This window comes from Taudactylus pleione, unplaced genomic scaffold (assembly GCF_031769625.1).
Source record: "Taudactylus pleione unplaced genomic scaffold, aTauple2 ptg001351l, whole genome shotgun sequence".
NCBI lineage: Eukaryota > Metazoa > Chordata > Amphibia > Anura > Myobatrachidae > Taudactylus > Taudactylus pleione.
In genome coordinates this window covers 1,818,270-1,842,494 of record NW_028285751.1, presented here as the reverse complement: position 1 = coordinate 1,842,494, position 24,225 = coordinate 1,818,270, and the positions used below count along the sequence as shown (strand labels likewise).

The following is a 24,225-nucleotide window of genomic DNA, read 5'->3' as shown; positions in this document are numbered from 1 at the left end:
GCACACTAGGACAGTGAGGGGTATAGTATAGGGTACAGGGGGTGATACAGGGAGAGTGTTAGGGGTACAGCATTACAGGTATAGGGTAATAATACATGTATGTCCCCGGGGAGAGGGGTGCGGGTAGTGACAGTTATACCCTGGTGAGGCCTGTACCATGGTACATACATATAGCACACTAGGACAGTGAGAGGTATAGTATAGGGTATAGGGGGTGATACAGGGAGAGTGTTAGGGGTACAGCATTACAGGTATAGGGTAATAATACATGTATGTCCCCGGGGAGAGGGGTGCAGGTAGTGACAGTTATACCCTGGTAAGGCCTGTACCATGGTACATACATATAGCACACTAGGACAGTGAGGGGTATAGTATAGGGTACAGGGGGTGATACAGGGAGAGTATTAGGGGTACAGCATTACAGGTATAGGGTAATAATACATTATGTCCCCGGGGAGAGGGGTGCGGGTAGTGACAGTTATACCCTGGTGAGGCCTGTACCATGGTACATACATACAGCACACTAGGACAGTGAGGGGTATAGTATAGGGTACAGGGGGTGATACAGGGAGAGTGTTAGGGGTACAGCATTACAGGTATAGGGTAATAATACATGTATGTCCCCGGGGAGAGGGGTGCGGGTAGTGACAGTTATACCCTGGTGAGGCCTGTACCATGGTACATACATATAGCACACTAGGACAGTGAGAGGTATAGTATAGGGTACAGGGGGTGATACAGGGAGAGTGTTAGGGGTACAGCATTACAGGTATAGGGTAATAATACATGTATGTCCCCGGGGAGAGAAGTGCGTGTAGTGACAGTTATACCCTGGTGAGGCCTGTACCATGGTACATACATATAATATAGCACACTAGGACAGTGAGAGGTATAGTATAGGGTATAGGGGGTGATACAGGGAGAGTGTTAGGGGTACAGCATTACAGGTATAGGGTAATAATACATGTATGTCCCCGGGGAGAGGGGTGCGGGTAGTGACAGTTATACCCTGGTAAGGCCTGTACCATGGTACATACATATAGCACACTAGGACAGTGAGGGGTACAGGGGGTGATACAGGGAGAGTGTTAGGGGTACAGCATTACAGGTATAGGGTAATAATACATGTATGTCCCCGGGGAGAGGGGTGCGGGTAGTGACAGTTATACCCTGGTGAGGCCTGTACCATGGTACATACATATAGCACACTAGGACAGTGAGAGGTATAGTATAGGGTACAGGGGGTGATACAGGGAGAGTGTTAGGGGTACAGCATTACAGGTATAGGGTAATAATACATGTATGTCCCCGGGGAGTGGGGTGCAGGTAGTGACAGTTATACCCTGGTGAGGCCTGTACCATGGTACATACATATAGCACACTAGGACAGTGAGAGGTATAGTATAGGGTACAGGGGGTGATACAGGGAGAGTGTTAGGGGTACAGCATTACAGGTATAGGGTAATAATACATGTATGTCCCCGGGGAGAGAAGTGCGTGTAGTGACAGTTATACCCTGGTGAGGCCTGTACCATGGTACATACATATAGCACACTAGGACAGTGAGGGGTATAGTATAGGGTACTATGACGCTAGTATAGTGTTGGGTATAGTATAGGATACAATGACGCTAGGATAGTGTGGGGTATAGTATAGGGTACTATGACGCTAGGATAGTGTGGGGTATAGTATACGGTACTATGACGCTAGGATAGTGTGGGGTATAGTATAGGGTACTATGATGCTGGGATAGAGTGGGGTATAGTATAGGGTACTATGATGCTAGGATAGTGTGGGGTATAGTATAGTGTACAATGACGCTAGGATAGTGTGGGGTATAGTATAGGGTACTATGACGGTAGGATAGTGTGGGGTATAGTATAGGGTACTATGACGCTAGGATAGAGTGGGGTATAGTATAGGGTACAATGACGCTAGGATAGTGTGGGGTATAGTATAGGGTACTATGACGCTATTACAGTGTGGGGAATAGTATAGGGTAGTATGACACTAGTATAGTGTGGGGTATAGTATAGGGTAGTATGACACTAGTATAGTGTGGGGTATAGTATAGGTTAGTATGACGCTAGTATAGTATATGGTACTATGATGCTAGGATAGTGTGGGGTATACTATAGGGTACTATGACGCTAGGATAGTGTGGGGTATAGTATAGGGTACTATGACGCTAGGATAGTGTGGGGTATAGTATAGGGTACTATGACGCTAAGATAGTGTGGGGTATAGTATAGGGTACTATGACGCTAGGACAGTGTGGGGTATAGTATAGGGTACTATGACGCTAGGACAGTGTGGGGTATAGTATAGGGTACTATGATGCTAGGATAGTGTGGGGTATAGTATAGGGTACTGTGACGCTAGGATAGTGTGGGGTATACTGTGGGTACTATGACGCTAGGATAGTGTGGGGTATACTGTGGGTACTATGACGCTAGGATAGTGTGGGGTATAGTATAGGGTACTATGACGCTAGGATAGTGTGGGGTATAGTATAGGGTACTATGACGCTAGGATAGTGTGGGGTATAGTATAGGGTACTATGACGCTAGGATAGAGTGGGGTATAGTATAGGGTACAATGACGCTAGGATAGAGTGGGGTATAGTATAGGGTACAATGACGCTAGGATAGTGTGGGGTATAGTATAGGGTACTGTGACGCTAGGATAGTGTTGGGTATACAGTGGGTACTATGACGCTAGGATAGTGTGGGTTATACACTGGGTACTATGACGCTAGGATAGTGTGGGGTATACACTGGGTACTATGACTCTAGGATAGTGTGGGTTCTACACTGGGTACTATGACGGTAGGATAGTGTGGGTTATACAGTGGGTACTATGATGCTAGGATAGTGTAGGGTATACACTGGGTACTATGACTCTAGGATAGTGTGGGTTATACACTGTGTACTATGACGGTAGGATAGTGTGGGTTATACACTGGGTACTATGACGCTAGGATAGTGTGGGTTATACACTGGGTACTATGACGGTAGGATAGTGTGGGGTATACACTGGGTACTATGACTCTATGATAGTGTGGGGTATACACTGGGTACTATGACGGTAGGATAGTGTGGGGTATACACTGCTTACTATGACTCTAGGATAGTGTGGGTTATACAGTGGGTACTATGACGCTAGGATAGTGTGGGGTATAGTATAGGGTACTATGACGCTAGGATAGTGAGGGGTATAGTATAGGGTACTAAAACGCTAGGATAGTGTGGGGTATACAGTGGGTACTGCTTTATAGATGTATGTTCTTTTAATAGCTGCTGTTCTTGTTTTGCTCAGGTTAGACTGACGCTGATCGTTCGATGGCCGCTCTTTCTCTGCATTCAGATCCATACCCAGAGGGCAACATCTCCCCTGCTAAGCCGCTGTCGCAGAGAGTAGTCAGACATGCCCTAGCAATCCTGCATCTTCTCACTACAGAGGTGGGAGTTACATGATGCCTCTTTTTCTGTAGATGTGATTGGCTGTCATTATGTAAGGTAGTACAGACCACAGCTTCTCACTACAGAGGTGGCAGTTACATGATGCCTCTTTTTCTATAGACGTGATTTGCTGTTAGTATGTAAGGTAGAACAGACCACAGCTTCTCACTACAGAGGTGGGAGTTACATGATGCCTCTTTTTCTATAGACGTGATTGGCTGTCAGTATGTAAGGTAGTACAGACCACAGCTTCTCACTACAGAGGTGGGAGTTACATGATGCCTCTTTTTCTATAGACGTGATTGGCTGTCATTATGTAAGGTAGTACAGACCACAGCTTCTCACTACAGAGGTGGGAGTTACATGATGCCTCTTTTTCTATAGACGTGATTGGCTGTTAGTATGTAAGGTAGAACAGACCACAGCTTCTCACTACAGAGGTGGGAGTTACATGATGCCTCTTTTTCTATAGACGTGATTGGCTGTTAGTATGTAAGGTAGTACAGACCACAGCTTCTCACTACAGAGGTGGGAGTTACATGATGCCTCTTTTTCTATAGACGTGATTGGCTGTTAGTATGTAAGGTAGTACAGACCACAGCTTCTCACTACAGAGGTGGGAGTTACATGATGCCTCTTTTTCTATAGACGTGATTGGCTGTCAGTATGTAAGGTAGTACAGACCACAGCTTCTCACTACAGAGGTGGGAGTTACATGATGCCTCTTTTTCTGTAGATGTGATTGGCTGTCATTATGTAAGGTAGAACAGACCACAGCTTCTCACTACAGAGGTGGGAGTTACATGATGCCTCTTTTTCTATAGACGTGATTGGCTGTCAGTATGTAAGGTAGTACAGACCACAGCTTCTCACTACAGAGGTGGGAGTTACATGATGCCTCTTTTTCTATAGACGTGATTGGCTGTCATTATGTAAGGTAGTACAGACCACAGCTTCTCACTACAGAGGTGGGAGTTACATGATGCCTCTTTTTCTATAGACGTGATTGGCTGTTAGTATGTAAGGTAGAACAGACCACAGCTTCTCACTACAGAGGTGGGAGTTACATGATGCCTCTTTTTCTATAGACGTGATTGGCTGTTAGTATGTAAGGTAGTACAGACCACAGCTTCTCACTACAGAGGTGGGAGTTACATGATGCCTCTTTTTCTATAGACGTGATTGGCTGTTAGTATGTAAGGTAGTACAGACCACAGCTTCTCACTACAGAGGTGGGAGTTACATGATGCCTCTTTTTCTATAGACGTGATTGGCTGTCAGTATGTAAGGTAGTACAGACCACAGCTTCTCACTACAGAGGTGGGAGTTACATGATGCCTCTTTTTCTGTAGATGTGATTGGCTGTTAGTATGTAAGGTAGCACAGACCACAGCTTCTCACTACAGAGGTGGGAGTTACATGATGCCTCTTTTTCTATAGACGTGATTGGCTGTCAGTATGTAAGGTAGTACAGACCACAGCTTCTCACTACAGAGGTGGGAGTTACATGATGCCTCTTTTTCTATAGACGTGATTGGCTGTTAGTATGTAAGGTAGTACAGACCACAGCTTCTCACTACAGAGGTGGGAGTTACATGATGCCTCTTTTTCTATAGACGTGATTGGCTGTCAGTATGTAAGGTAGTACAGACCACAGCTTCTCACTACAGAGGTGGGAGTTACATGATGCCTCTTTTTCTATAGACGTGATTGGCTGTCAGTATGTAAGGTAGTACAGACCACAGCTTCTCACTACAGAGGTGGGAGTTACATGATGCCTCTTTTTCTATAGACGTGATTGGCTGTTAGTATGTAAGGTAGTACAGACCACAGCTTCTCACTACAGAGGTGGGAGTTACATGATGCCTCTTTTTCTATAGACGTGATTGGCTGTCAGTATGTAAGGTAGTACAGACCACAGCTTCTCACTACAGAGGTGGGAGTTACATGATGCCTCTTTTTCTGTAGATGTGATTGGCTGTTAGTATGTAAGGTAGCACAGACCACAGCTTCTCACTCTTGTGCCCTAATCATTTCCATTTTATTTGGACGAGAAAGATGAATATTTACAAACAGCAGCAACAAACGTTTCTTATACTGATGGAACATGGACAGCGTAGAATACAGCGTATATGTCCTGCTCTGAGGAAAGTCCTCTCTGGGATCAGTGGTTCAGTTTCATTATGAGCGATTTCTGCGCTGTGAAATCGTGTATAAAAAATAGTGTAAATCTTGGATACTTTTCCGGAAGCGCGCTCCCACTATTTGCGCAGTTCAGTTGTAAATGGCAGTTTGTGGGAATTGCGGTGATGTCTCCCGTTATTTCTATAGTGTATAACCTGGGACAAGTGCATTAATAAGTGGGGAAACGACACTTAGCACCCAGCACGTGGCAGCACAGTATATAGACCGCGTATGGCCATCAGCACCGTATTGGACGCTGTTAGAATGTGCCAAATATCTGCTTTTTACCATTTCTTTTAATGATGGAGAAATGACAGCCAGAAAGCGGGTAAATCTGTGTCTGTACAGCGGGTACATAGAATGTCTCTAAGGTTATTGCTTTTCTGTTTAAATAGAAAGTTTGTAAAATGTTGGAAACAAAAAAACTTATAACTCCCATCTTTAGCTTCAAAAAGTTATTTCCCATCACTATAGCACGTATAATACATGTCCCACATCATTTACACCATGTTCCTGCTTTTTGTGAGAAAATCACCTGATAAATTACACATCTTTATTCTGCAGATTAATCCCATCCAAATACATGATACATTGGGAGGGGCGCACCAAGGCGTCTGCCCTGCTCAGATAGGTGTCCATAAAGAAATGCAATTATTGCTGCAGAAATGGATCACGGAACCCATATCGCTCCTAATTGAATTGTGCCCTAAATTCCTGACCACACACTCTGGTCTACTTTGTCAAAAGCCAGTTAACCTACCAGTATGTTTTTGAACTGTAGGAGGAACTTGTAGCAAAACATGAGAGACCATACAAACTACACACAGCAAGTTAGGATTGAGCCCATGACCACAGCTGTGGTGGCTGTTTGGTTTTTCTGTAAGAATAAATCCTTTTAAACAAATAAATAAAATACAGGTTGAGTCTCCCATATCCAAATATTCCGAAATACAGAATATTTTTGCCCTGACTGAGATAATGAAACCTTTGATATTTGATGGTTCAATGTACACAAACTTTGTCTAAGGCACAAATTATTATAAATATTGTATAAACTTACCTGCAGGCTGTGGGTATAAGGTGTATATAACACATAAATGCATTCTGTGTGTATATTTGGGTCCCATTCCCAAGATATTTCATTATGATTTGCAAATATTCCAAAATACGGAATATTCCGTTATCCAAGATACCCCTGGTCCCGAGCATTTTGGATATGGGAGACTCACCCTGTACATATAAAGCGAGGGTTATTAAATATTGAAACCTCACTATTGCACATTCCAATTAATGGACTACTCACATAAAAAAGAATCTCACACGCCGGAGTCTGGGACCCCGTTACTGTGATAGTGAGAAAGAAAGAGAAACTTTTTGGGGGTCACTCCTTATCAAACAGAATTATCATTAAAATGTAACTTTTATTTAGTATTTCTTAAAATGTTATGTTCTACAAAATTCTTAAAATATCTATTTCATTATAAAATTATAACCATAAGAGCCGAAATATTGTACAAGACTTGATTCAGGTATAGGGACATATGTAATAGGGTGAGAGAGTAGCCGTCCAACTCGCCCAATAACCAATAACATGGAAACTTGTATGTTTTACACTCAAAAAACTCTCATCCAGATGTTTCCTATTTTGAAGATAAATCGACCAATGTGAGAAATTACTGCTAAACTGACATTTTCTAACCTCTCACCCTATTACATTTGGCCCCATATTATCTATATTTGTTTTATTCATCCAGCTATCTCTATAGTGACCCTTATGTTACAATTGATGTGTTAATGGCTGTGAGTATTATGCACCAGTCAGGGTGGTTGCCAGGAGCAACAGAAAGTTTCTTAAATTGTCTGCATTTTCTCTCAAGTGAGCTCTCATCTATTCTAATTCCAACAATTGTTTTGTACACAGTCTCTGTGCTGTTATAATGAGGGTTTGTGTAATTTCATCCAGTTAGTGCCAATCCCAGCCTCTGCGGGTACAGCCTGTATGTTTGTTACACAGTGCCAATCCCAGCCTCTGCGGGTACAGCCTGTATGTTTATGTTACACAGTACCAATCCCAGCCTCTGCGGGTACAGCCTGTATGTTTATGTTACACAGTGCCAATCCCAGCCTCTGCAGGTATAGCCTGTATGTCTATGCTACACAGTGCCAATCCCAGCCTCAGCAGGTATACCCTGTATGTCTATGCTACACAGTGCCAATCCCAGCCTCTGCAGGTATAGCCTGTATGTCTATGCTACACAGTGCCAATCCCAGCCTCTCAAAGTATAGCCTGTATGTTTATGTTACACAGTGCCAATCCCAGCCTCTGCAGGTATAGCCTGTATGTCTATGCTACACAGTGCCAATCCCAGCCTCTGCAGGTATAGCCTGTATGTCTATGCTACACAGTGCCAATCCCAGCCTCTGCGGGTATAGCCTGTATGTCTATGCTACACAGTGCCAATCCCAGCCTCTGCAGGTATAGCCTGTATGTTTATGCTACACAGTGCCAATCCCAGCCTCTGCAGGTATTCCCTGTATGTTTATGCTACACCTCAGTTTGAGTTGGTGCCCGGCCGTTTTAATTGAAAGAAAAAGAGCCTGTTAGTTTTTTGATTTTTTTAACAGGGGCTCTTCAGTGTGGCAGCGAAGGGCTGTCTGTACAGACGCCCACGCTGCCGCTCTTACTCCCCGCTGGCGCCGCGACGCCAGTATCGCACTGGGGATCGCGGCGGGAGGCCAGAGTCCGTACTAGCCGGACTCTGGGGACCTCCCTGGACTGGTGCCGGAGACGCCGGGGAGTGACAAGTAAGCCACGAGTCGCCGATTAGTGGCGGTTCGCGGGTCTTACTATTAAATGCAGTCCTTTGCCCCCTGTTCTAGGGGACAGACCAGGGGCTGCTCGCAGTGGCGGCGGGCTCCCCCTCCATCGGAGGAATACCCCATGAGACTACTAGACCACCAGGGTATAATACGCGGCAAGCGGGATGCCGGCAACCCGGGGGTTAATAGCTAGCCACGGGAGGAAGCCTTCCCTGTTTAGCGGCTCCTCCCCTCAGCTCAGCGCGCCTTTCAGCACGTAGTCTGGCGTCGCTGAGCTGCAGATTACTCGGCCACTCCTCCTCTGAGGTCTCTGGGGGCCATTTTCTCTGTGGCAACGCAGATCTCAGGGAGCGTGCGGACCGGTCCCCCTGTGTACCTCTCCCCTGATTTAAGGACAGTGTACACAGCACTATAGCCCTCCCAGACACTGACTCTGGGCAGGGTGATTGTAGTGGAAAGGTGCAGTGAGTATATCTTCCTGCATGGTATGTGACTTTTGCTAGTGCTGCCTGTCTGTGTCTTTTTTCTACTTACTGTCAGCCTATACCTATCCCTTTCCTTCTCCTACAAGCCCTACAGGTGTGCTGGGGAAGGGTGTTTCTACTGACCTCACCTATATAGATCACGTATTTGTGAGGTCCGTCACATACAGTTGTGTGCTACACGGTGCCATATTGTGGGCTGTTGTTCAGCACACTGGTGAGTGCGTTGGATTCTGCTCGGTTGCCAGATATATTTGTTTATATAATATATTTTGTCATGTCGGACGAGGAGATTGAGCGCTCAGTGGCTCCGGTGTTGGTCTCCTGCGGACGCTGTTCTGCAGGAGTGGATAGGGAGGATTTGTTATTATTGTGGTGCCATGGAGGAAATATCCTGGACCAGGTTTATACAAACTTTAAACTTGGTTATGAGACTGTCATTTGTGTCCATATAGGGAAATCTGATCATGTGTCACTTTTTTAGGACCCTATGTAAGTTCCTATTGTAAGGCGCGTGCTAGACCGGCTCATGTGTGGTCTGATACAGCAGTTCAGCACCCGAGGGATCATTTAGAATGGACGAACTGGGATCTTTTTTTAGAGGAATCTACGGTAAATGGTTCAGTTGATCTGGATCTACTGACTCCTATGGTTATAGGCTACATAAGTTGCTGTGTGGAGAGTATAACGATTAAAAAAAGTTTTAAGGTGTTTGCAAATGAAAAACCCTGGTTACACGGAGAAGTCGGTTCCCTTTTAAGGGCACGAGATGGGTATTTTAGGTCTGGGGATAAGGTCGGGTATTGTGCTGCTAGGACAGATCTCCGTAGGGGTATTAAGCGGGCTAAAGCGGCCTATGCGGCTAAGATGGAAGAAAATATTACCCCAGGAGCTTGTGGCAATGTCTCACTGACTATAACGCTAAGGCTTCACAGATTGGGAGTGGGGATAGCTCTTTAGCAGAGGATTTAAATGGGTTTTATTCTCGATTTGACGGTTGTAGTAACGTTGATGTTCCAGTATTGGATGAAAGGGTAGGGGAGTCGTCCTTTGTGTTGCATGAGCCGGCCGTCTGTCAATGTCTGCGTGCTGTAGACCCCAGGAAGGCGGCGGGTCCGGATGGCATCCTGGGTAAAGTCCTAAGGGAATGTAGTGATCAGTTAGCCCGGGATTTTTATGGTTATTTTTAATCTTTCTCTGTCTACTTGTTTTGTTCCTAAATGTCTAAAACGCACTACAATTGTCCCGATTCCTAAAAATGGACCCCCGAAATGTTTCAGTGATTACCGCCCCATAGCCTTAACATCGCTTCTGATGAAAAGTTTTGAAAGGCTGGTATTGAATCATGTAAAATCTCACTTTGTGGCAGGGTTTGACCCGTGGCAGTTTGCTTTTAGGGCGAATCGTTCAGCGGAGGATGTAATCCTAACTGTTCTGCACCAGGTGTAAGCCCACCTAGAAACTAGGGATACCTATGCAAGGATTTTATGTGTAGATTTTAGCTCAGCATTTAACACTATCGTACCTAGTGTTTTATTTATTTATTTTTATTACCAGTTTCTTATATAGCACAGCATATTCCGTTGCGCTTTACAATTAGAAACATTGATAGAACAAAACAGGGTAATAACTGACAGACATAGGAGGTAAGAGGGCCCTGCTTGCAAGCTTACAATCTGTAGGGAAATAGGCATTGATACACAAGGATAGGTGCTATATATATTGCAATTTGGTCCGGCCAGAATGCAGAGTTCCTTGGTTGGCTGCATGATCCAGTCACACAGGAATGTCGGCCAAATGTCAGGAGTATGTGAGAGAAAGACAATATGTGAGGTTATGTGTGGACTGTGAGAGGGGATGTAATTAGATATGGAAACTATGAAGGTTATGTGGTCAGTTCTGGAATCTGATAAGCTTGTCTGAAGAGGTGAGTTTTCAGGGAACGCTTGAAGGATTGAAGAGTAGAGGTAAGTCTTATTGTGTGAGGTAGTTCATTCCATAGAGTGGGTGCAGCCCGAAGAAAGTCCTGTAACCGTAAATGGGAGCAAGTAATGCGCGGGGATGAGAGACGCAGATCTTGTGCTGAGCGGAGAGGTCGGGTTGGGAGATATTTTGAGATGAGTGAAGAGATGTATGTTGGTGTAATTCGGTTAATGGACTTATGTGTAAGTAACAGTATTTTGTATTGAATACGGTGGAAAACTGGCAACCAATGGAGGGACTGACAGAGCAGGGCAGCAGACGATGAACGTTTGGCAAGGAAGATAAGCCTCGCAGCTGCATTCATAATGGATTGTAATGGCGATAGCCTGTTTTTGGGAAGACCAGTAAGGAGACTATTGCAATAGTCAATGCGGGAAATAATGAGTGCATGAATTAGAGTTTTTGCAGTGTCTTGTGTGAGATATGGTCGAATTTTGTATATGTTTTTTAGATGTATTGATGTGTTTTGATTACCAAGCTCTTAGGTTTAAATGGGTTTACCTGTAGATGGTTGCTAAGTTTCTTATCTGACAGACCCCAGGTGGTCAAGTTGGGGATAACTAGCTCCGAGGAGTTGGTGTTGAATGTCGGAGTCCCGCAGGGGTGTGTTTTGAGCCCTGCTCTGTATTCATTGTTCACCCATGATTGTGTGTACCAGTCTCGATCTTTTAAGATAGTTAAATTTGCGGACGATATCCCTATCGTTGGTCTAATAACCAACGAGCATGAACTCTCCTATAGAGCTGAGGAGGATAGAATGTTTGAGTGGAGCAGTGCAAATTGTCTCCTTAATACGACGAAAACGAAAGAAATGATTATTGACCTTAGGAAACGTGGTTCTCCTATAAGGACCCTGTGTGCCTAGGTGGTTTGTTCATTGAGGTAGTACCCTCCCTAAAGTTGTTGTGGTTCTGTGTCTCAAACAATTTGTCATGGTCCCTAAATTCAGCCTTCTTGGTTAAGAAGGCGCACCAACGTTTGTTCTTTTTGTGCCGTTTGTGCAATCTGCGTGTGTGAGTAGGGGGACGCTGTTAAATTTCTACCGTAGCATCGTGGAAAGTGTCTTAACCTATGGTATTGTTGCTTGGTACTGGAACTGAACGGAGGGCGTTGAATAGGGTGGTTGGAACGGCTAGTAGAATCATTGGAGTGGTGCGACCGCGCACACAGGAAAAGGCTCTGGAAGAAAACTAGTTCTATCTTTGCTGATTCCAGCCATCCTAATCATGTTCTTTTTGAGAAATTGCCATCAAATAGGCGTTTTAGAGCCTTGCGCACTCTCACAAAGCGCTTGCACAATAGTTTCTTCCCGGCAGCGGTGCGTATGTTAAACAGTTTGTTCGAAATGGTAATTTAGTGTGTAGTTTAGTGTAATTTGCTGCCTGTTTTACTTATGGTATGTTGCTGTACTGTCTTTTCGTTGGCATCACTTGTGCTGTATATGACAAACAAATAGTATTATTATACTCCTGGAATAACATACAGGTGTATTCAGGGGTTTTCCTGTGCCTCACATGTATAGAACTAAGTATTATTATACTCCTGGAATAACATACAGGTGTATTCAGGGGTTTTCCTGTGCCTCACATGTATAGAACTAAGTATTATTATACTCCTGGAATAACATACAGGTGTATTCAGGGGTTTTCCTGTGCCTCACATGTATAGAACTAAGTATTATTATACTCCTGGAATAACATACAGGTGTATTCAGGGGTTTTCCTGTGCCTCACATGTATAGAACTAAGTATTATTATACTCCTGGAATAACATACAGGTGTATTCAGGGGTTTTCCTGTGCCTCACATGTATAGAACTAAGTATTATTATACTCCTGGAATAACATACAGGTGTATTCAGGGGTTTTCCTGTGCCTCACATGTATAGAACGAAGTATTATTATACTCCTGGAATAACATACAGGTGTATTCAGGGGTTTTCCTGTGCCTCACATTTATAGAACTAAGTATTATTATACTCCTGGAATAACATACAGGTGTATTCAGGGGTTTTCCTGTGCCTCACATTTATAGAACTAAGTATTATTATACTCCTGGAATAACATACAGGTGTATTCAGGGGTTTTCCTGTGCCTCACATTTATAGAACTAAGTATTATTATACTCCTGGAATAACATACAGGTGTATTCAGGGGTTTTCCTGTGCCTCACATTTATAGAACTAAGTATTATTATACTCCTGGAATAACATACAGGTGTATTCTGGGGTTTTCCTGTGCCTCACATTTATAGAACTAAGTATTTGTGAGGTTTTGTCACATACATTCGTTGCACTGTGCCATATTTGGGCTGCGTGCTCCTGCAGCTTACCCAGGCATAAGACAGGACCAGTATATTGCTTCCTACTAGTATCCTACATACACGGTGGTTGCATTATACCCAGTGCCATATTGTGTGCCATTTACTCTGCAGCTATGTCTAGCAAAGGCAGGAATATTATCAGGCATCTGCCCCCATACTGCTATCAGGCATCTGCCCCCATACTGCTATCAGGCATCTGCCCCCGTACTGCTATCAGGCAAGTTGTTGGCTGCAGGCTTAAGTGAGGAGGATTTAATAAGGGCTATATATAACCTGGGCTCCTTTGCTCAGGTACTGGCCACTATTGCAGACCGCCTAGCTGATCCGGCTTTAATTCCCCCGAAAGGATTATCACACAGGCTATAATGCCCCCCTTTGGGGTTGTCACATCAGGTTCAGGCCATACAGGTACCTCCTGTACCCCCACCATGGGTAGACGTACTCTAACTCCGTACAGCATCTGATGGCTACATCTAATGCCTTTCAAACCATGTTGCAAGGTGGGAAACCTCTACCCAGTAAATCCTTTACACGTCCTGTGTTATTGCCACAGTCCACGCACAGATGCTGCTCTCTCTAACCCTGACTCCCCTCCAGAGTGGGATGAGAGTAGGTCATAAATGAATATTCCTGCCTTGGTGCGAGCTGTCAGATCCATCTTATTAATAGATGATGAGTTAGCCCCTAAATCCAAGCACCCTCTGTTTAAACGACAGGAAAGTAGCTTCAGCAGAATTCCCTCTATGGGATCATCTAGCTGAACTCATGGCTGCAGCCTGGAAATCGCCTGGCAAGAGGTTTCATACTGACCTCATGTTACTTTTTTCCTGTGGCTCATTGTGCAAAATGGGAAACACCCCCTGCAGTGGATTCACATGTTACGTGTTTAATTAAAAGCGCTACGTTGCCTATTCCTACAGTTACTTCCTTGAAGGATCCTACGGATAGGAAAGTAGAAGCTTGCCTGAAATCGATATACTCTTTTTCAGGGACTGTTGCCCATCCAACCATGGCTATTGCATGGGTTGCTAAAGCTATCGAGAGCTGGGCTGACGCACTTGAAGGCTCTTTACCCTCAGATGCTTCTAGGGATCAGATGTCTTTTATTGCTCACATTCGAGATGCAGCTTCCTATTTTGGAAAAGCAACATTAGATGCCAGTCTCTTAACCTCCAGAGTCTCGGCCGCGGCTGTGTCTGCCTGCCGTACCCTGTGGCTACGCTCATGGAAGGCTGATGTGGATTCCCATAAAGGCCTAGAAGGGTTACCCTACAATGGGGAGATCTTGTTGGGCACAGACTTTGAGAAGATTGTAACTACTTCTACTAGGCCTCGGAAAGCCTAAAGGTCAGTCCTTTCCTAGGCAGTCTGCTTCCACTAGAGCCGCCAAGCCCAGGACCAAGCGGACCTGGAACACTAGACGCCCTGCTTAGAAGTCTGAGGATAAACCCTCAGCCTGACGGGACGGGCCTCCCACTGGGATATCCCAGAGTGGGAGGCTGACTTCTTCAGTTCGCTCAGTACTGGTGTCAATACACCACAGATACTTGGGTCTCAAATGGGTACCCCCTCTCATTTCTCAGACGGTCTCCCCACCAGTTTTTCTACACAGGCCCTCATTCAGATCCGGACAATGCCTTACAAATCCAGAAAGCCATGCAGTCCTTGCTGCAAGCAGGGGTAATTGTGCCAGTCCCACTATCTCTGTGAGGGACTGGTGGTTATTACTCTACTCTTTCTGGTTCAGAAGCCGAATGGGTCTCATCGGCCTATTTTCAACCTCAACTCCTTGAACAAATTCCTAAGGGTGCCAAAATTCAGGATGGTAACTCATCCTAGCTATGGAGCCTGGGACTTTATACTATCTCTGGATATTCAGGATGCGTACCTACAGGTACCTATAGCGCCTCACATCAGTGATATCTCAGGTTTGCTGTACTACGCCAACACTTCCAATTTCAGGCTCTGCCCTTTGGACTTTCCACAGCTCCACGGGTGTTTACCAAAATTATGACTATCAGGGCGGCCCACCTGCGTGGTCAGGGTGTCCGACTGTTTCCACACCTGAACGACCTCCTGCTCCTAGCAGGATCCCCAGAAGTGCTTCACCGCCGTCTGTAGTTAACCATTGCTTTCCTGCACAAACAAGGATGGTTAATCAACTGGAAAAAGTCCTCCCTGAATCCCTAACAGAGAATGATTCATCTGGGAGCCCTGCTGGATTCTCAGGATCAGAGAATATTTCTGACGTCAGACAAGATCTCTACACTTCAACTACGAGAGCGCAGATGTCTCCACAGTTGCTGAGTGTCGATCCACTCAGCAATGCAGGTTCTGGGATCCATGGTGTCCGCCTTCAGTATGGTGTAATATGCGCAGTTCCATTCCAGGCCTATGCAAAGGCTGATCCTCTCAAGGTGGAACGGGTTCCCACCATCGGATCAAAGCTCAGATGATGGTGTTCTCTCCAGAGGTGTGTCTGCCTCTATCTTGGTGGCTACAGACATCTCATCTAACCAAGGGTCGCCGCTTTTTGGTTCCTGGACTGGGTAATCCTAACAACGGACGCCAGTCTCCTGGATTGGGGCGCAGTGACGGTCCGTGCTCCTTTCAGGACCATTGGACATCGGTCGAATCAACCCTGCCAATCAGCATATTTAAATTTCCAGTTGTCTACAGGGCCCTCAACCTGGCCCAACACATACTTCACGAAAACCTGTACAGGTTCAGTCCGACAATGCCACAAAAGTGGCTTACATCGGCCATCAAGGAGGCACTCGTAGACGAGCAGCAATGTCAGAAGTGTCACGCATTCTGACATGGGTCGAGGGTCACCTCCTGGCCATCTGCGGTGTTCATTCCGGGAGTTCTCAATTGGGAAGCAGACTTCCTCAGCCGTCACGATGTGCATCCCGGGGAATGGTCGCTTCCCAAGAGGTGTTTCAACTCCTAGTGAACTGATGGGGCCTATCAGGGGTGGACCTCATGGCCTCCTGACACAATCATAAACTGCTAGTGTACGGGTTCAGAACATGAGATGCAGAGGCAACCTTTGTAGATTCACCAGTGAAGTGGACCTTCCAGTCTACGTACCTATTCCCTCCAGCTTGGCCCAGACGCCATTGGTACTCAGATCTTCGGAGTCTCTCCATCGACACCCCGTTCTTGCTGTCTCAGCGTCCCGACCTGTTGTCTCAAGGTCCTTGCCTTTACCTGGGCCTGGGTCTTCTGTCTTTGACAGCGTGGCTTTTGAGACATCCCTCCTGAGGTCAAAAGGATTCTCTAGCTCTGTAGTTAACACTATGCTCAGAGCGCGTAAGCCAGCCTCTGCTCCTATCTGCCACAGAGTCTGGTATACATATTTCCAATGGCGTCGTACCAGAAGCTATGATCCTCAAGTGTTTAGGATTTCCAGAGTCCTGGCCTTCCTTCAAGCTGGATTGGACCTTGGACTTCCCCTGACTTCACTGAAAGTGCATGTCTCTGCTCTATCCATTTGGTTCCATTTTAGCTCCACTACCTGATGTCCACACCGTCCTCCAGGGTGTCCTCCGGATTCAACCTCCCTTTGTCCCTCTAGTGCAGTGGTTCTCAAACTCGGTCCTCAGGACCCCACACAGGTCATGTTGTCCAGGTCACCCAGCAGGTGCACAGGTGTATTCATTACTCACTGACACATTTTAAAAGATCCACAGGTGGAGCTAATTTCACTTGTGATTCTGTCAGGAGACCTGCAAAACACGCACTGTTTGGGGTCCCGAGGACCGAGTTTGAGAACCTGTGCTCTAGTGGCTCCGTGGGATTTGTCAGTAGTTCTTTGTGCCCTCCAGGGTCCTCCATTTGAACCCCTGGATTCTGTAGAAGTCAAGTGGTTCACAGCGAACTCTTTTTCTTCTGGCTATTGCATCTGCCAGGAGGGTGTCAGAATTGGGGGCGCTCTCCTGTCTTCCCCCCTTTCTGATATTTCTCTAGGACAGGGCTCGTCCTGAGTTTCTTCCTAAGGTGGTTTCTCATTTCCATATAAATCAGGAAATTATAGTACCGGCCTTTCAGTCACCAGACCTCTCGGCTGGTAAGGCCTCGTTGCATGTTGTCTGCGCTCTCAGGATTTATGTGGACCGTACCAGTTCCCTTCGGAAATCGGGCTCCTTGTTTGTGCTCTATGGATTTCACGAAAAGGGATGGCCAGCCAATAAACAAACACTGGCCAGATGGCTTTGTATGACTATCTCAGAGGCTTACAGACAGGTAGGCCTGCCTGTTCCGGCTTCTCTTACTGCTCATTCTACTCAGTCTGTGAGCCCCTCGTGGGCGGCTCGCAGTGGCGCCTTGGCTGTTCAGCTTTGTAAGGCGGCCACGTGGTCTTCCATTCAGACCTTTCTAAGGTTCTATGCATTTGATACCTTTGCCCCTCAGGATTGCTTCCTTCGGGCGCCGGATTCTCCTCTCGGCACAGGAGCGTCCCCACCCTTAAAAGGACTGCTTTGTGACATCCCCAAGGTCTCCCTGTGGAGCCTATGGACCCTGAAGAAGAAAATGAGCGTATGGTAAGAAATTACCTTTGTTAACTCTCTTTCTTCGAAGTCCATAGGGCTCACAGGGCACCTGGCTTCATATGGGCTATGGATAAATAAATATACGTACTGCGCTCAGCTTAACCTTAATCTAGGCTAGGAAGATGGTCTCGTGTGGACTGATATATAAACCGTGAGAATCAGTATGATTATGAAACAACGAGGGGTTTTAATGCAAAAAACGGGCGGGCATATACAATTCATATGTATACATCACAAAACGTACAAAAACAAATAAATTAATAAGGAAGGTGATAATATATATCACTATTTGTAACAAAGACAAATAGATGGGTAGATAAGTGATAAACATTAATCAGATACAATGATCAATAAAGATGGGCATGCATAGGAGATCATGAATGAGATATACTGCTGTTTGTACAGATGGTTCAATATCAGAGCTCAGAATGTGTCCAAAGTCACCGCTGACTCCCGTGCAGGTGTTCCCAGGCACCTGCACGGGAGTCAGCGGCAGTCGGTCAGAGTTAACCCCCTGGCTGCCGATCTCTCCGTACTCCCTTCCTCAGGAAGTTTCACCCGGGCACCTCATCTAGCGCTACATTAGACTATACCATATTACAAGCGGGACGCCGCTACAACCCCATTCCTAAAGACCAATCTGTCCAACTACATGACTTTGGACACATTCTGAGCTCTGATATTGAACCATCTGTACAAACAGCAGTATATCTCATTCATGATCTCCTATGCATGCCCATCTTTATTGATCATTGTATCTGATTAATGTTTATCACTTATCTACCCATCTATTTGTCTTTGTTACAAATAGTGATATATATTATCACCTTCCTTATTAATTTATTTGTTTTTGTACGTTTTGTGATGTATACATATGAATTGTATATGCCCGCCCGTTTTTTGCATTAAAACCCCTCGTTGTTTCATAATCATACTGATTCTCACGGTTTATATATCAGTCCACACGAGACCATCTTCCTAGCCTAGATTAAGGTTAAGCTGAGCGCAGTACGTATATTTATTTATCCATTTGCCTATTTACAGTGTCAGCGGTACCACTTACTGCAGCTCGCCAACCATACCCATTCTCAGTGCGCAGATATCCTACCTCCTCTTCTTCATATGGGCTATATTTCTGGTCACCGGTTACCCGTCTCCCGTGATTCTTGTGTGTACCAGTCTTCCTTCTCTCTTATCCTCCTCCGCGTCCTTTGGCTACTTACCAACTGAGGTGCCTCTGGCTTGGGGGCGGGTATAGGGAGGCTCCAGTGTTTAAACACCGGAAGGTTGCCAAAACGGAGTTTCCTAAATCCAAGCAGCTCACTGAGCTTATGGAAGAGGCATGGGGTAACCCAGATAAACTGTTTTATGTGAATAAAAGATTAACATTGTTGTATCTTTTCCCAGCTTCTGTACTCTAGTGGCCAAAATTGCGGACACATTTTGAAATGTTAATGTTTTTCAACTTTGAATGCTTATAAATACTGTTTCACTTCACACAGTGCAATGATTCATATATCAAATGAAATTTAATGCTGAATTCAACACAATAAACAGGTCCGCAATTTTGGCCACTACCGTATGTACAAAGTGGGAGGTACCTCCTACTGTGGATGCTCACGTGACGCACTTATTCAGAATTGCTACGTTGCCTATTCCGTCAGCATCTTCTCTTAAGGATTCTACAGATAGGAAAATTGTAACCTGTCTTAAGGCAATATTTTCATAATCGGGAGCTGTTTACTCGTCCAGCTATAGCTGGAGCCTGCGTAGCCAAAGCTGTTGAAGAATGGACAGGGGCATTGGAAGACTCTCTACCAGATGCTACCAGAGAACAGATGATGACTATCTCCCACATACGGGAAGCGGCCTCCTATCTGGGAGGAGCTGCAGTAGATGCTGGAATTTTAGATTCTAAAGCATCAGCAGCGTCAGTAGTGGCGCGCAGGGCCCTTTGGTTAAGATCCTGGAAAGCTGATACAGGCTCTGGAATCCTTACCTTTCTATGGATATATACTTTTTGGAGCAGAGTTAGATAAGACATTAGCTACTCTGGTCGTCTGCCATCTACGGGTACAATAAAACCTAGGCAGTTTTCTTTTTCGTCCTCAGGGACGAGCAAAGGAACAATCTTCCTCCAAGCCGTCTAGTTTTCGCAGGACATCCAGGCGACAAACTAGGAGGTCTGGGCCGGCCAGACATCTAGCTTCTAAACTGGACGACAAACCCTCGGCTTGGTGGGACGGGCCTCCTCCTGTGGGATCCCAGTGTGGGAGGTCGACTTCTTCAGTTTGCGGATTACTGGCATCAAACAATACAGATGCCTGGGTCCGAGAAGTAGTCTCTCAGGGGTTTGCCATCACTTTCCGGAGGCATCCTCCCCAAAAGTTTTTTTGCACAGATCCTCCATCAGGTGTGGTTAAGACCTTGGCCCTTCAGGAGGCCATTCACTCCCTGCTGCAGGCATGGGGTAATAATCCCGGTACCTGTGTTGCAACAAGGAAGGGATTATTATTCCAATCTATTTTTGGTTCACAAACCAAATGGGTCATCGCCCTATTCTGAATCTAAAAAACCCTCAACAGGTTTATCCATGTACCCAAGTTCCGTATCGAAACTCTCTGCTCAATTATTTTGGCAATGGAGCCTGGGGATTTTATGGTTTCCCTGGACATTCTGAATGCTTATCTGCATGTGCCTATTACGCCATCCCACCAACAATTTCTACGGTTTGCTGTCCTATAACATCATTACCAATTTCAGGCACTGCCCTTTGGCCTATCAACGTCCCCCCGGGTATTTACCAAGATAATGGCAGTCATGAAGGCCTACTTCAGGCATCAGGGAATCAGAATACTACCAAATCTGGACGATCTTCTGATATTGGCGCAAACTCCAGTTGTTTTAGAACACCATCTTCAACTGACCATAGCCTGCCTACAAAAGCATGGCTGGATCATCAATTGAAAGAAATCCTCTCTTTTCTCCAACACAGCAGATGATACATCTGGGAGAATTTTTGGATTCTCGGGTACAAAGAGTGTTTCTACCAGAGGACAAGATTGCGGCTTTATCATTGAGAGTACGCAAACTGCTACTCTATCATTCTATCGGCGATGCAGATCCTGGGGTCAATGGTATCCACCTTCGACATGGTGGAATATGCTCAGTTCCACTCCAGGTCTCTTCAAAAATTGATTCTCTCCCGGTGGAACGGACAGTATCATCTAATGAGGTTCCAGAGGATCATTCTCACTCCAGATGTTCGTCTCTCTCTCTCGTGTTGGCTACAAAAGGATCGTCTAGACAAAGGTCACCCATTCTGTATCCCAACTTGGGTGCTTCTCACCACGGACGGGAGTCTTCACGGATGGGGGTCAGTGACCGGTTATCATACGTTTCAGGGAATATGGAGAAATCAGGGAAGTCATCTGCCCATAAACATTCTGTAGCTTCGAGCAGTATACAAAGCAGTCATCATGACACATGACCTGCTTCAGGGCAGGCCGGTCCAGATCCAGTCCGACAACGCGACCACAGTAGCATATCTCAACCATCAGGGAGTCACACAAAGTCATGCAGCCACGAGGGAAGTGACAAACATTCTGGTTTGGGCAGAACGTTCTCTTCTGGCTGTCTCTGCAATATTCATCTCGGGAGTCCTCAATTGGGAAACGGACATCCTCAGTAGTCAGGACATACACACCGGAGAGTGGTCTCTCCACCCGGGGTTTTTTCAACTCCTAGTGAACAAATGGGGCCTACCGGACATAGACCTCATGGCATACCGTCACAACCACAAGGTCCCCAGGTACGGGTCCAGGCGGTGTATATGTGGAGGAGGACCTGAGGCATCCTGGAAGCTGAAAGCTTAACTGTTTGGTGCCTCGATCGCTCCAACCACATTATTCCCATAGTATACCTGTGAACTCTATGGACCTCGAAGGAAAGCGTTATCAAAGGTAAGTCTACCATAACTGTTATTATATAGTGTAGTCTGTACAGTGAATGGTACATATCTAAACCTGTGATCCTCATTTGTCTCCAACAGGACGTTCTGCTTTTCAGGACATTTTTTCCATACGTTTTGGCAAAGATCCTGTCATGCTCTCACTGTCATTGTAAATGTTTCTAGGTTTTGTTTCTGCATCTTTGGAGAAATGTTTCCCTATTGGCATACTCTGGGATTCCTCGTATCATGTTTCAGTTATCATTAATTTTATATTTAGAGAGGTTGTTTGTTCTCTTTGAAACTATTTATCAATGTGCACTGTCACACATACTACAAGTTGTCTGCAACATTGTTTTATTTTCACATTGATGACGTATTATTTTGATGCTGCTGGTTGTGATCAGTTTCATTCTTGTGTATGTAACATTGAAGGTTGATATAGTGGCCCCTACATACAATAAAGGTTACTTTCCTCTGCCGCACAAAGGACCTGATTCAGAGCCGGACGCTCGCTCTGAATCAGGGCGTTTATTTGTTTTTTTTTGTGCGGCCTCCTGGCCGCTCGCATAGCTGTGGGTGACCACCCCCAGCTATTGCAAGCGGCCAGGATGATGGTCGCGATGGTCTTGGCCTGCGACGAGACCCTTGTGGTAGGGTCTCGTGTCCGCAAGCCCCAGAGAGCTTCTGGCTCTAGTAGAGCCAGAAGCTCTCCCACTGACATCACTTGTGATGTCAGTGGGGCCGCCCACAAACGGCAGGCGTTCGCATGGGAACGCCTCCGTTTGTGAAGCCACCCCCTCCGCCACGCCTACAAAACGGGGCGAGCTGTCGATCAACATCGACAGCCGCCCCTTTTGTTGAGAGCCACGGAGCGAGAGAATTTCTCTCTCGCTCCTGGGCTTGCGCACGCGCAGTGCGGCCACTGCGCGTGTGCGCAGAGCACACCATCGACCCACTCGCGAGCGCTCAAGCACTTGCGAGCGTGTCTGAAGCAGGCCCAGCGTACATGGGATCATTATATTGTATTAATGTGCTATGTGGATGTAGATGTCTTGTACACTGGTAATGGTTTGGATGTCATGTCTCCTTCCAGGATGAAATGGTGACAGCAGGGGACAGTGCGATGTGTCTGCCGCTTGATAGACAAATTAATGAAAAGAAACATCTGATGGAACAAATCATGAAGCTAGTTCTAGGGATCCTTCACCTAGTGAATGAGGTATGCGATTCCCCCGTCTCATCTATTACTGAGTTACACCGATGTATCTGATTCCCCCGTCCCATCTATTACTGAGTTACACCGATGTATCTGATTCCCCCGTCCCATCTATTACTGAGTTACACCGATGTATCTGATTCCTCCCATCTATTACTGAGTTACACCGATGTATCTGATTCCTCCCATCTATTACTGAGTTACACCGATGTATCTGATTCCTCCCATCTATTACTGAGTTACACCGATGTATCTGATTCCTCCCATCTATTACTGAGTTACACCGATGTATCTGATTCCCCCGTCCCATCTATTACTGAGTTACACCGATGTATCTGATTCCTCCCATCTATTACTGAGTTACACTGATGTATCTGATTCCCCCGTCCCATCTATTACTGAGTTACACCGATGTATCTGATTCCTCCCATCTATTACTGAGTTACACCGATGTATCTGATTCCTCCCATCTATTACTGAGTTACACTGATGTATCTGATTCCTCCTGTCCCATCTTTTTCAGGGTCCATAGGGGGTCCACAGGGTTGACCTTGGGGTATAGCTGGATTTGGATCCACGGGCTCCCAGGATACACTGGGTCCATCCTCCTCTATACCCCGCCCCGAGCCACAGGCACCTCAGTTTAAGTCGGTGCCCGGCCGGAGTCGGGTCCCTGTTAGCGCAGGGGGGCTGATTAGCAGCCCCTAAGCTTCTTTTTATTTTCTGAGGTTTTTTTTAGTTTTTTTTTTTTTTTTTACTTTTAAACTCGTCAGAGCGGCAGCATCGGACGCCCAAGCTGGCGCTCCTTCATCTCGCCGGCGCCGCGGTGCCAGTACAGATCTGGGGATCATGGCTGGACCCCAGAGTCTGTGCTAGACTGGCTCTGCGGGCTCCCAGGACTGCTGCCGGACTGCTGCCGTGTTTATGCAGTCTATTGCCTCCGGTCTCTGGAGACTGGAGACGCTGGCAGTGGCGGCAAGCCTCCCCCATACCCCGCGTGTCCACTAGACCACCAGGGAACTTTGCCGGAAGTGGCATCCCGGGGGTTAATAGCCAGCCAGGGGAGGCAGCCTTCCCTCTTTAGCGGCTCCTCTCCTCAGCGCCCCTTTCCGCTCGGGTCTGGCGTCGCTGAGCTGCTCTCCTTCTATGGCCACTCCTCCTGAGGTCTCCGGCGGCCATCTTTGTCTATAGGTTGCAGCGCAGATCTCCCAGGCGCGTGAGTGGACTGGTCCCCCTGTGTACCTCTCCCC

At 46.1% G+C, this 24,225-nt stretch overlaps 1 protein-coding gene across 5 annotated transcripts in view; it reads left to right on the top strand.

The window, feature by feature from the left end:
- Positions 1-24,225, top strand: part of LOC148443030 (uncharacterized) — a 107,602-nt gene that overhangs the window by 13,041 nt on the left and 70,336 nt on the right. For 4 of the 5 annotated variants that reach the window (XM_088463379.1, XM_088463378.1, XM_088463380.1 and 1 more), the window contains exons 2-3: positions 3,319-3,461; positions 22,853-22,978. In XM_088463379.1, coding sequence (XP_088319505.1) covers positions 3,342-3,461; positions 22,853-22,978 — 246 coding nt within the window. In that variant the 5' untranslated portion in view covers positions 3,319-3,341. The remainder of the gene's footprint in view (positions 1-3,318; positions 3,462-22,852; positions 22,979-24,225) is intronic. The other variant, XM_088463382.1, reaches the window with a different exon arrangement.